The sequence below is a fragment of the Pongo pygmaeus genome, chromosome 9, assembly GCF_028885625.2.
Source record: "Pongo pygmaeus isolate AG05252 chromosome 9, NHGRI_mPonPyg2-v2.0_pri, whole genome shotgun sequence".
Lineage (NCBI taxonomy): Eukaryota > Metazoa > Chordata > Mammalia > Primates > Hominidae > Pongo > Pongo pygmaeus.
The window spans coordinates 12,032,005-12,045,714 of record NC_072382.2 but is presented as its reverse complement, the minus strand read 5'-3'; the positions used below and the strand labels follow the sequence as shown (position 1 = coordinate 12,045,714).

The 13,710-nt window shown below is 47.8% G+C and overlaps 1 protein-coding gene across 2 annotated transcripts; it reads left to right on the top strand.

Annotated features, from left to right (window-relative positions):
* Positions 1-301: 301 nt before the first annotated feature.
* On the top strand, positions 302-11,916 carry TTC9C (tetratricopeptide repeat domain 9C). Of its 2 annotated transcripts, XM_054439966.2 has the most exons (4): positions 302-1,521; positions 1,608-1,871; positions 8,691-8,873; positions 11,546-11,916. In XM_054439966.2, exons 2-4 carry the CDS (start codon positions 1,634-1,636, stop codon positions 11,638-11,640), a joined length of 516 nt encoding a protein of 171 aa, XP_054295941.1. In that variant the 5' UTR covers positions 302-1,521; positions 1,608-1,633; the 3' UTR covers positions 11,641-11,916. The 2 variants fall into 2 exon arrangements, with proteins under 2 accessions (XP_054295941.1, XP_054295942.1); XM_054439967.2 differs by lacking the exons at positions 302-1,521; positions 1,608-1,871 and adding an exon at positions 6,381-6,493.
* The last annotated feature ends 1,794 nt before the right edge of the window (positions 11,917-13,710 follow it).

Genomic DNA, 13,710 nt, shown 5'->3' with positions numbered 1-13,710 from the left:
GACCGCGCAGGCGCCGCCGCCGCCGCTGCCCGCCTCCGCCTCACGCGCCAGCACTGAGCCCGCGCGAGCGAGCGCACGCACGCAGGAGCGGAGGCCGCGCACGGTCCCACTGCGCAGTGTTTGCTTCTCCTTCGTCTGCCCTCCCACTTTGGGCTCACGGAGCCCAAAACAACGCAGCGGGGAGCTGTTTCCCCTCCAGGCCCTCGGTTCCCCAGCCGCGGGCAGGCGCGCGCGGAGGACGACGGAGTTCCTCCCGCTTCCTCCCGCCCCCTGGCGTCCCCGGGCCAATCGCCGCCGGTGCTTTTATCGCGCAGCCGCAGTGGAGTCCAAGACGGGCAAGGCTGGCTGCGGCTCAAGTGCCTCGTAGCACGGAAGCGTGTGTGCGCCGGTCTTTCTGTACTTTCAGCTGGGGGGTTCTGCGCAGCCGCCCGGAGCTCCCCGATGCCATACCCCTCCCACCACCCTTACTTCCGTCTGACTTCCAAGTGCTGTGGCGTCTTAGGGGTACCTAATCTCTTTTCCCTATTGTCTGTGCTTGCAGCAGTAATGACAAAAAAAAGTCAGAAGAGAATGTGTTGCAACACGGAAGCCTACTAGCAATTGTTTTTCTGGCTAGGAAGCAAAACGGCTCCCCAGAACGAAAAAATACTGTAATCCGGACCCTCCTTTTTTCTCAACGCCTCAACTTCTACCCAGCAACAGAGGCCCTTGACCTCGCCCTTTTTCTCTTATTGGACAACTTGAATCGTCATTTGCCGTTCCGATTGGTCATCCGTGATCGTCCGGATTTTTCCAATTGGCGAAGTTGCCAGGGGTTTTTTTTTTTTTTTTTCCTTCCAGGTTGGTCCGCTGAGGAGGCGGGGTCGTATCTGCGGGATTATTTTTCCGGAGCCTCTTCTGATTGGGTGGTGTGGCGTAATGCGCGCGACCCTTCAAGATACTAAACTGTACGCATATTTGACCCTTTCCTCTCCTTGCTCCTGCTGGTAAATCGAAGCCCAGGAGACTTCCAGGCTTGGGCATCTGCAGAGGGCGAGGAACTGGTCGCGGCGCCGGGTGGGCTTGCAGCTGTGACGCTTATGTGGACACCTCAGTCTCGCTAGTGGTTCACCTCGGCTTCCCAGTTTATTTACTGACGTCAACAAATAAATGTTGAATAAGGAAGAAGAGTTAGAATTGCTTCAAGCCCCTGGAGTTTTAGCACTAGTCCCGCCCACTCCGTTCTACTTCCAGGTCGGGGAGGGGGCGGGTCCAATAGAAAGGCGGAAGCCAGTGTCCCCGGCGTTCTCACGCCCGCAACAATTCCTGAGTAGGGCCTTGCTTGAGTTCTTCGGAAAGTCTCCTCACTTCCACATCGCCTCTTTAGGAAGTCACTTAATGTTTGGCTTCGTTATTCCCACATCCCCTTCCTAACTACTTGCCTGCACTTCTTGAGAAAAAGACTGCAGAAAGGAGAGGTGGGGCTGTGAGTAGAAACAAGCAAACCGCAGGTCCCTGTTGGGGGATCCTCCAGGAAGAAGGGTAATTTTCTGCCTCCTTAAATTGGCTGCTACAGTCAGTTATTTTGCTCCCAACCCCAGAGCTTCATTTGCTCCTTCACTTCCCAGTTCCGCAAGAACCGTGGGCGACAGTTATGGAGAAGCGTCTGCAGGAGGCTCAGCTGTACAAGGAGGAAGGGAACCAGCGCTACCGGGAAGGGAAGTACCGAGATGCTGTGAGTAGGTACCATCGAGCTCTGCTTCAGCTGCGGGGTCTAGATCCGAGTCTGCCCTCTCCGTTACCTAATCTCGGACCTCAGGGCCCGGCCCTCACGCCTGAACAAGAAAACATACTGCATACCACCCAGACAGACTGCTATAACAATCTAGCTGGTAAGAACGGGGCTTAAAGGGTGGCTAGAGAGCATTAAGACAGGAACATGAACATCTGTGAACATTGGGGGAAAAAAACGCTTTTTTTTTTTTTTTTTTTACTGTCATCCAGTTATTCTGCCATGAATTGGAATAATCTGCCAATCTGTGCGGCTGTAATTAAGTTGCCATAGAGGAGGGCTTTTCAGACTTCACCTGGGAGAGTTTGTTAAAACACAAATTCCTCGGCCCCATCCCCAGAGATTCGGATGGGTCTGACGTGGGGCCTACCAGTTTGCGTTTCTTTATTATTTTATTTTATTTTATTTATTTATTTTTTGAGATGGAGTCTCGCTCTGTCTCCCAGGCTGGAGTGCACTGGCGCGGTCTGGGCTCACTGCAGCCTCCCCGTCCCGGGTTCAAGCAATTCTCCTGTCTTAGCCTGCCCAGTAGCCGGGACTACAGGCGCTCGCCAGCCACCATGCCCAGCTAATTTTTTTTTTTTTTTTTTTTTTTTTTTGAGACGGAGTTTCGCTCTTGTTGCCCAGGCTGGAGTGCAGTGGCGTGATTTCGGCTCACTGCAACCTCTGCCTCCCGAGTTCAAGCGATTCTCCTTCCTCAGCTTCCTGAGTAGCTGGGATTACAGGCATGCGCCACCACGCCCGGCTAATTTTTGTATTTTTAGTAGAGATGGGGTTTCATAATATTGGTCAGGCTGGTCTTGAACTCCTGACCTCAGGTAATCCACACGCCTCCACCTTCCAAGGTGCTGGGATTACATGCGTGAGCCACCGCACCCAGCCCCAGTTTGCATTTCTAACAGCCTTCTGGGTATTGCTGATAGCTTTAGGTAATTTTGCATGCTATAGGGAAAAACTATTCTTAAGGTCAGGCCATTGTTTATTTAAGGGACATTTAATATTTGTGAAACACGTTCATTTCTTTAGCTGGTAGTTTAGATCCCTTATATTTAGTGGGTCGTATAGCTTTTCCTCATTTTTCTTTTTCTTTTTCTTTTTTTGAGAAGAGCTTCGCTCTTGTCGCCCAAGCTGGGGTGCAGTGGCACGATCTCGGCTCACTGCAACCTCCTCCTCCCGGGTTCAAGTGATTCTCCTGCCTGAGCCTCTGAAGTAGCTGGGATACAGGCGCCTGCCACCACGCCCGGCTAATTTTTTGTATTTTTAGTAGGAACGGGGTTTCACCATGTTAGCCAGGCTAGTCTGAATTCCTGACCTCAGGTGATTCGCCCGCCTCGGCCTCGCAAAGTGCTGGGATTACAGGCATGAGCCACTGCACCCGGCCCAGTAATTTTTATTTATTGAGTGCCTATAACATGTTGGGCAGTCATTTATAGATATCTGCCATCTTCACAAAACTGCAAGGATTATCACCATTTTACAGATAAGGAAATCAGATCCTGTCACTGCCTGAAACACCCCATTGGCATCTCATCACACTTAGGAGAAAATCCAAACTCACCTCGAGGTCCCAGCACCAACTAGCTCTTTTATTTTTTTTGAGACTGAATTTTGCTCTTGTTGCCCAGGCTGGAGTGCAATGGCACGATCTTGGCTCACCGCAACCTCCGCCTCCCGGGTTCAAGCAATTCTCCTTCCTCAGCCTCCCAAGTAGCTGGGATTACAGGCATGTGGCACCATGTATTTTGTATTTTTAGTAGAGATGGGATTTCTCCATGTTGGTCAGACTGGTCTCAAACTCCCAGCCTCAGGTGATCCACCCACCTCGGCCTCCCAAAGTGCTGGGATTACAGGCGTGAGCCACCACGCCTGGCCTTATTTTTTATTTTATTTATTAATTATTTTTTTTCAGACGGTGTCTCACTCTGTTGCTCAGGCTGGACTGCAGTGGCGTGATCTCGGCTCACTGCAACCTCTGCCTTCCAGGTTCAAGCGATTCTCCTGCCTCAGCCTTCCAAGTAGCTGGAATCACAGGCATCTGCCACCATGCCTGGCTAATTTTGGTATTTTTAGTAGAGACGGGGTTTTGCCATGTTGGCCAAGCTGGTCTCGAGCTCCTGACCTCAGGTGATCCGCCCACCTCGGCCTCCCAAAGTGCTGGGATTATGGGTGTCAGCCACCATGCCCTTCCCGAACTGGCCCTTTTATACACTTAATGTTCAAAGTACATTTCCACCTTCACGCTTTGTAGGCTGTTTTTCCAGCTAGAATGCCCTGTACATTGAATGACACTTATCCAGATTTGGACTCAAAAGTTGATTCCTTAGAGAAGCCTTCTGTAGCTGGTGCAGTGGCTCACGCCTGTAATCCCAACACCTTGGTAGGCCAAGGAGTTCAAGACCAGCCTGGGAAACGTGGTGCAACCCGGTCTCTACAAAAAATGCAAAAATTAGCCCGGCATGGTTGTGCTTCTCGGTAGTCCCAGCTATTCTGGAGACTGAGGTGGGCCAATGTCTTGAGCATGGGAGGCCGGGGCTGCAGTGAGCCAAGATTGGGCCACTGCCCTCCAGCCTGGGCGACAGAGCAAGTAAGACTGTGTCCCCCCATTCCTCCTACCAAAAAGCCTTGCATAAGCAAACAGCACTCTGACTTCATTCATTCTCTGTCCCAGCGTAGTTTTATTTTTCTTAAAGCACTTTTTTTTTTTTTGAGACAGAGTCTTGCTCTGTCGCCCAGGCTGGAGTGCAGTGGCGTGATCTCACCGCAAGCTCCGCCTCCTGAGTTCATGCCATTCTGCCCCAACCTCCCAAATAGCTGGGACTACAGGCGCCCGCCACTACGCCCAGCTTATTTTTTTTTGGTATTTTTAGTAGAGACGGGGTCTCACCTTGTTAGCCAGGATGGTCTCGATCTCCTGACCTAGTGATCCTCCCTCCTTGGCCTCCCAAAGTGCTGGGATTACAGGTGTGAGCCACTGCACCTGGCCAGCACTTTTTTTCTTTTTTGAGACCAAGTCTCACTCTGTCGCCCAGACTGGCGTCAGTGGCACAATTCTGGCTCACTGCAAGCTCTGCCTCCCGGGTTCACACCATTCCCCTGCCTCAGCCTCCCGAGCAGCTGGGACTACAGGCGCCCGCCACCACGCCTGGCTAATTTTTTGTATTTTTAGTAGAGACGGGGTTTCACCGTGTTAGCCAGGATGGTCTCGATCTCCTCACCTCGTGATCCGTCTGCCTCAGCCTCCCAAAGTGCTGGCATTACAGGCGTGAGCCACTGCGTCCAGCCTCTTAAAGCACTTGAAAAATTAATTTACTTGGGCTGAGCACGGTGGCTCATGCCTGTAATCCCAGCACTTTGGGAGGCCGAGGTGGGCGGATTACCTGAGGTCAGGAGTTCAAGACCAGCCTGACCAACATGGAGAAACCCATCTCCACTAAAAATACAAAAAAATTAGCCAGGTGTGGTGGGGCATGCCTGTAATCGCATCTACTTGGGAGGTTGAGGCAGGATAATTGCTTGAACCTGGGAGGCAGAGGTTGCGGTGAACCGAGATCACGCCATTGCACTCCAGCCTGGGCAACAAGAGCAAAACTCCGTCTCAAAAAAAACAATTAATTTACTTGGGCCAGGTGCGGTGGCTCACGCCTGTAATCCCAGCCCTTTGGGAGCCCATGACAGGCAGATCACGAGGTCAGGAGATGGAGACCATCCTGGCTGATATAGTGAAATTCCATCTCTACTAAAAATATTTTAAAAATTAGCTGGGCATGGTGGCGGGTGCCTGTAGTCCCAGCTACTTGGGAAGATGAGGCAAGAGAATCGCTTGAACCTGGGAGGCGGAGGTTGCAGTCAGCCAAGATCGTACCAGTGTGCTCCAGCCTGTGCAACAGAGGGAGACTCCGTCTAAAAACAAACAAACAAAAAAATTCATATACTTGTTTCTTGTGTATTCCTCCACTTTTTTTTTTGAGACAGAGTCTCACTCTGTCACCCAGGATGGAGTGCAGTGGCGTGATCTCGGCTCACTGCAACCTCTGCCTTCCGGGTTCAAGCGATTCTCCTGCCTCAGCCTTCCGAGTAGCTGGGATTACAGGCGCCCACCACCAAACCCGGCTAATTTTTTTGTATTTTTAATAGAGATGGGGTTTCACCATGTTGGCCAGGCTGGTTTTGAACTCCTGACCTCAAGTGATCAGCCTGCCTCAGCCTCCCAAAGTACTAGGATTACAGGCATGAGCCACTGCACCTGGCCTCAACCTCTTTAATCATCAAGATGACTGCCTTGCTCCTCTCATGCTCTGCTTCTAGCTCAGTGACTGGCACATGGTCAATGCACAAGAACTGGTTGTTGAATTAATGAGCAAGGGTGATAGATTGGTTGACCTCTGAGGAAATAGCTAAGTATAAACTCCAGCCTGGGCAACAGAGGGAGACTCCGTCTAAAAACAAACAAACAAAGAAATTCATTTACTTGTTTCTTGTGTATTCCTCCACTTTTTGGTTTTTTTTTTTTGACCACTTGGTGGGGATGTTGTAGAAGGGATACAGACATCAGCACAGGCCCTTTAATGTGCTCATCAGTGCTGATTCTTGGTCTTTCTCAGCACCATGATTTAATAATACTATGTTTAATTCCCACAGTTGTGAAATAGGGAGTGTGTTTCCCTTCTTAGTCGTAAAAAGGCAGAACATTGACCTGAATTGCCTGAATTGACTCCTCCGCAGGTTTGTATTTCAAGGTCTCATTAAGTCATCCAAGAGAATAGTGAAGTTATATACTGTATTGTTATTGAGAATGATGATTTTGGAGTTAGAGAACATTCAAATTTCATATTCATTCCACCTAGAACCTGTAAGATCTTGGACAAGTTACTTCTCTGAGTCTTGATTTCTTCATCCACTAAATGAAGATAGTAACACCTATTTAATAGTGTAGATGCGAAGATTAAACAAGACAGTTTATATCAAGCACATAGCACAGTGCTTGCCATTTCCTGACAATTAATGGCAACCATTATTAACAAAGCTGCAGTATAAGAACTGTGGTGAAATGGGGGATTCAGGACATAGAGCCTTAGGTAGAAGAGATACAATGAAGGTTTGTTTTTTAAAAAATTATAATTTATCTAATTTTTTTTTTTTTAAGATGGAGTCTTGCTCCATAGCCCAGGCTGGAGTGCAGTGGTACAATCTCGGCTCACTGCATATCTAATTTTATATAAAAAATTAATGGGTCCGGGCACGGTGGCTCATGCCTGTAATCCCAGCACTTTGGGAGGCAGAGGCAGGTGGATCACAAGGTCAGGAGTTTGAGACCAGCTTGACCAACATGGTAAAACCCCATCTGAACTAAAAAGACAAAAATTAGCCAGGCATGGTGGTGAGCGCCTATAACCTCAGTTACTCAGGAGGCTGAGGCAGCAGAATCACTTGAACCTGGGAGGCAGAGGTTGCGATGAGCCAAGATCACGCTACTACACTCTAGCCTGCGTGACAGAGCAAGACCTCCATCTCAAAAAAAAATAATAATAATAATGGGGGGCTGGGCAGGGTGGCTCACGTCTATAATCCCAGTACTTTGGGAGGCTGAGGCGAGCGAATCACCTGAGGTCAGGAGTTCAAGACAAGCCTGGCCAACATGGTGAAAACCCATCTCTACAAAAATACAAAAATTAGCTGGGCATGGTGGTGTGTGCCTGTAATCCCAGCTACTTGGGAAGCTGAGGCAGGAGAATCACTTGAACCCAGGAGGCGGAGGTTGCCGTGAGCTGAGATCGCGCCATTGCACTCCAGCCTGGGCGACAGAGCGAGACTCCGTCTCAAAAAAAAATAGGGTCTCAGCTGGGCATAGTGGCTCATGCCTATAATCCCGGTACTTTGGGAGGCCAAGGTGGGCAGATCACTTGAGGTCAGGAGTTTGAGAACAGCCTGGCCAACATGGTGAAACCCCATCTCTACTAAAAACACAAAAATTTGCTGGACATGGTGGCACATGTCTGTAATCCCAGCTACTTGGGAGGCCGAGGCAGAAGAATTTGTTGAACCTGGAGGTTGCAGTGAGCCAAGATCATGCCACTGCACTCCAACCTGGCTGATGAGTGAGACTCTGTCTTAAAAAAATAATAATAAAGAATACATTTGTTATTCGGAATACACTTCTTATAACACTGCAGTGAATACCCTGCCAAAAAAAAGGGACAGGGGAGGGTGTCACTATGTTGCCCAGGCTGGTCTTGAACTCCTGGGCTCAAGCGAATCTCCTACCTCAGCCTCCCAAAGTGCTAGGATTGCAGCATGAGCCACCATGCTCAGCTGAGTTTTAAATAAATTTTAAAGTATGTTTTTACCAGCTTTATAGCCAAGCCTAACTCGGTACTAAATGTGTAGCAGAAAATCAGTAAATATTGAAGTAGATTACAAGATATGTGAGTTTTTTGTTGTGTTTTGTTTTGAGACGAAGTTTCGCTCTTGTTCCCCAGGCTAGAGTGCAATGGCACAATCTCAGCTCACCGAAACCTCTGTCTCCCAGGTCCAAGCAATTGTCCTGCCTCACCCTCCCAAGTAGCTGGGATTACAGGCATGCACCACCACACCTGGCTAATTTTTATTTTCAGTAGAGACAGGGTTTCTCCATGTTGTCAGGCTGATCTCGAACTCCTGACCTCAGGTGATCCACCCGCCTCGGCCTCCCAAAGTGCTGGGATTACAGGCATGAGCCACTGCACCTGGCCGATATGTGAAGCTTTTATTCACTGCTGCATCCCCAGAGTGTAGAAGAGTGTCTGGCATATGGGAGACACTTTAGCATTTGTTGACTGAATGTTGTTGTTACCACCCTGTTCGGTACTGTCTTGAGCTGGCCAGTGGAACCTGGTGTAACGAGCCCCTCCTCCCTCTTCTCTCTTTTCATTTGGCCCATTAGCCTGTCTCCTTCAGATGGAGCCCGTGAACTACGAACGAGTGAGAGAATATAGTCAGAAAGTCCTGGAACGACAGCCTGATAATGCCAAGGCCTTGTATCGGGCCGGAGTGGCCTTTTTCCATCTGCAGGACTATGACCAGGCCCGCCACTACCTCCTGGCTGCCGTGAATAGGCAGCCTAAAGGTAAGCGAGAAGGGCTTTGAAATGGTAAAGACAAAATTGTCTTGCTGGGGCGGATCTGTGGAAAGGGGGTTTTATTTTACTTTGCCAATGTATTATTTTCAATAAGTAATACATTCACATGATTGGGAATTCAAACTGAAAAAGTATACGATGAACAGACCTTTTTCCACTCTTGTGTTCTTGTCTCCACAGAAAAGCAGTATTATTAGTTTCATGTGTAGGGGGTTGATGCTTAATCAGGCATACACAATATATATGTTGATATGTCTGTTTCATATATATATGTATGCCTATTTTAATATATAAATATATATCAATGTGCTTTTATTTATAAATATACATAAATATATATATAAAATAGGCAGGCCGGGTGGGGTGGCTCACATCTGTTATCTCAGCACTTTGGGAGACCAAAGTGGGTGGATCACCTGAGGTCGGGAGTTCGAGACCAGCCTGACCAACATGGAGAAACTCTATCTCTACTAAAAATACAAAATTAGCCAGGCATGGTGGCGCATGCCTGTAGTCCCAGCTACTTGGGAGACTGAGGCAGGAGAATTGCTTGAACCCAGGAGGCGGAGGTTGCGGTGAGCCAAGATCCTGGGCAACAAGAACAAGACTCTGTCTTTTAAAAAAAAAAAAAAAAAAAGTGTTGTTTTTCTGGGCTGGGTACGGTGGCTTACACCTGTAATCACAGCACTTTGGGAGGCCAAGGCGGGCAGATCACCTGAGGTCAGGATTTCAAGACCAGCCTGGCCAACATGGCGGAACCCATCTCTACTAAAAAAAATAAAAATACAAAAATTAGCTGAGTGTGGCCGGGCGCAGTGGCTCACACCTGTAATGCCAGCACTTTGGGAGGCCGAGGCAGGCGGATTACGAGGCCAGGAGATCGAGATCATCCTGGCTAACATGGTGAAACTCCGTCTCTATTAAAAATACAAAAAATTAGCCAGGCGTGGTGGTGAGGGCCTGTAGTCTCAGGTACTCGGGAGGCTGAGGCAGGAGAATGGTGTGAACCTGGGAGGCGGAGCTTGCAGTGAGCTGAGATCCAGCCAATGCATTCCAGCCTCGGGGACAGAGGGCGGCTCCGTCTCAGAAAAAAAGAAAAAAAAAAAAAAAATGGGCGTGATGGCAGGCCCCTGTAATCCCAGCTACTTAGGAGGCTGATGCAGGGAGAATCGCTTGAACCCAGGAGGCAGAGGTTTTGGTGAGCCGAGATTGTGCCAACCGCACTCTAGCCTGGGCGACAGAGCCAGACTCCATCCCAAAAGAAAAAACAGTGTTTTTCAAGTTCCTTTCCTGGTCTTTAAGAGTGATTGGAGGCTAGGCATGGTGGCTCATGCCTATAATCCCAGCACTTTGGGAGGCCAAGGTGGGCAAATCATGTGAGGCCAGGAGTTCGAGACCATCCTAGCTAACATGATTAAACCCCCTTTCTAGTAAAAATACAAAAAATTAGCCGGGCGTGGTGGCGGGCGCCTGTAATCCCAGCTACTCGGGAGGCTGAGGCAGGAGAATAGCATGAACCCGGGAGGCAGAGCTTGCAGTGAGCCAAGATCGCGCCACTGCACTCTAGCCTGGGAGACAGAGGGAGACTCCATCTCAAAAACAGAACAAAACAAAACAAAAAAACAGTGATTGGAATAGGATGTGTGAATGCCAACAAATACACTTGATAATTCTCATTCTGCCAGTTCTCCAAATGGGGTCTGGCCTTTGGTTTAGCTATCATTTTTATCTTTTAGCTCAGCTAACCCCAGGTATGACCTAGAAAAAGGGCAGTCCTGCTGAGAGAGAATTTGGGACTTACTTTGTTTCCAAGGCAAAAAGGATATTGCGAAGCAGATGAGAGACTCATTTCTGTGTTGGTTGGTTGAGCACTGAAAATTGTCTCCCTTTTGCATTCTGGCTTACAATAGCCACTGGATGCTAGTAGCAGTCACCAAATGTATAGCAGTGCAGTAAAATCTCATCTAAATGAATGAGAACGCCATTATGAATTCATAAAGATATAAAATATAAGCCATTTGTTCATGTTTCTCACCATCAAATACATAAATTAACTGCCACCTATATGAATAGTATTTTTAGAGGCTCTATTTTAATGATAATTGCTTCATCGCTCTTGCTTTCATTATGAAATTAGCAACCAGTGTCCAGGCGTGGTGGCTCACACCTGTAATCCCAGCACTTTGGGAGGCCAAGGCGGGTGGATCACGAGGTCAGGAGTTCCAGACCAGCCTGGCCAACATGGTGAAACCCCATCTCTACTAAAAATACAAAAATTAGCTGAGCATGGTGGTGCATGCCTGTAATGTCAGCTACTCAGGAGGCTGAGGCATGAGAATTGCTTGAACCTGGGAGGTGGAGCTTGCAGTAAGTGGAGATCCCATGCTATTGCACTCCAGCCTGAGTGACAGAGCGAGACTCTGTCTCATAAATAAATAAATAAATAAATAAAAATTAGCAGCCAGGACGGAGATTGTTTTTTTCAATTCCAAATGTTGTTAATTAATGAGATTTACTATTGCATAGAATGGTTGCGATATATTCAGATCTTGGAGAGATTTTAAAATGGGAGCATGTTGACATTCTCTCCTGCCACAAGGTATGATTATGGTCTTAACTGACTCTAACTGTTTCTAATTGCTTCTCCATCATCTTCCAAGATGCCAACGTCCGGCGGTACCTCCAGCTGACACAGTCAGAACTCAGCAGCTACCATAGAAAAGAGAAGCAGCTCTACCTGGGCATGTTTGGTTAACAAAGAAGAAAGATGCTCCTCCAGTTGAACTTAGGTGGACCATTAAACATGCATGAAGGAGAAACCTGAGCCTCAGCAAGAGAAATTAACCCTATACCTCTGACCCAGATGGATTTTTGTTCCTAGTTCTGCACAAACTTCACTACTTAGACAGTCTGAGTCTTTTTCTGTCTATCCATCTGTTTATTTCTATACCTTTCAATACATGTTATTGTTGCAGATATTTGGCTTGAGAAATATAATCAGAAAACATACATCACCTGTGGGTGGAATTAATCATATCTCTGGTATAGATTTTTCATGACAGTGTTGTTAGATGTACTTATATACAGAGGCGACGGCTTGCAGAGAATGACATAGTAAGGATAGGCAGAAAGAAGTGTCTTCCTTTAGTTTTTCAGAAGCCCAAACCAAAGTGGGAAATATGGCCTGGCGCTCTAGCTCATGCCTGTAATCCCAGCACATTGGGAGGCTGAGGACTGCGGATCACCTGAGGTCAGGAGTTCAAGACCAGCCTGGCCAACATGGTAAAACCCTGTCTCTACTAAAAATACAAAAATTAGCCTGGCAAGATGACGCACGCCTGTGGTCCCAGGTACTGGAAACTAGACAATTATAAATGGGCCACGCTGGGCATGGTGGCTCATGCCTGTAATCCCAGCACTTGGAAGGCAGAGGTGGACAGATAGCTTGAGTCCAGGAGTTCGAGACCAGCCTGGGGAACACAGTGAAACCCTGTCTCTATAAAAGATGCAAGGATGGCCGGGCGCGGTGGCTCAGGCCTGTAATCCCAGCACTTTGGGAGGCTGAGGCAGGTAGATCACAAGGTCAGGAGGTTGAGACCATCCTGGCTAACACAGTGGTCTCTACTAAAAATACAAAAAATTAGCCGGGCGTGGTGGCGGGCGCCTGTAGTCCCAGCTACTCGGGAGGCTGAGGCAGGAGAATGGTGTGAACCCAAGAGGCGGAGCTTGCAGTGAGCCGTGATCGCGCCACTGCACTCCAGCCTGGGCAACAGAGCGAGACTCCATCTCAAAAGAAAAAAAAAAAAAAAGATGCAAAGATTAGCTGGGCCTGGTGATGGTCACCTGTAGTCCCAGCTATTCTGGAGGCTGAGATGGGAGGATTGCTTGAATCTGGAGGGCAGAGGTTGTAGTGAGCCAAGATCCAGACACAGCACTCCAGCCTGGGTGACAGAGTGACATGTCTCAATAAATAAATAAGCCCAAATATACTAAAGTAACTTTGTTTTTTGAGACAGAGTCTCACTCTGTTGCCCAGGCTGGAGTGCAGTGGTGCCATCTTGGCTTACTGCAACCTCTGCCTCCCAGGTTCAAGCGATTCTCGTGTCTGAGCCACCCAAGCAGGTGGGATTACAGGCACGTGCCACCACGCCCGGCTAATTTTTTTGTATTTCGTTTTTAGTAGAGACATGGTTTTGCCATGTTGGCCAGGCTGCTCTTGAACTCCTGGCCTCAAGTGATCCACCCACTCGGGTCCCCAAAGTGCTGGGATTACAGGTGTGAGCCACTATGCCCGGCCAAAAGTAACCATTTTGTTTAATTTTTTAATTTTTCTTTTAATTTTAAGTTCCAGGATCCCTGTGCAGGATATGCAGGTTTGTTACATAGGGAAACGTGTGCCACGGTGGTTTGCTGCACCTATCAACCCATCACCTCGGTGTTAAGTCCAGCATGCATTAGCTATTTTTCCTCATGCTCTCCCACCCCCCGCCACAGCCCCCGTTAAATTAATTTCTTATTCACCTTAATATTCCACACACATTCAGATTCCTTATCCCCTACAAAAATATTTGCTATTTTGTCCTTGCTATTTCTCATACTTAGATCATTAATACACTATATTTATTTTTTCATTAAACTATTTTAAAACCTTTGGAGTAAAGCATTTAAGTATTTATTTAATAAACCCTTCAGACCTCATGCCAAAGAAAACACCTAAGTGAACATTTTAAATTTTAATAGGTGCATATCTATAGTATCCTCATTTCTCTAAAAAAAAAAAAAAAAAAAAAGACCATCCTGGCTAACACAGTGAAACCCCGTCTCT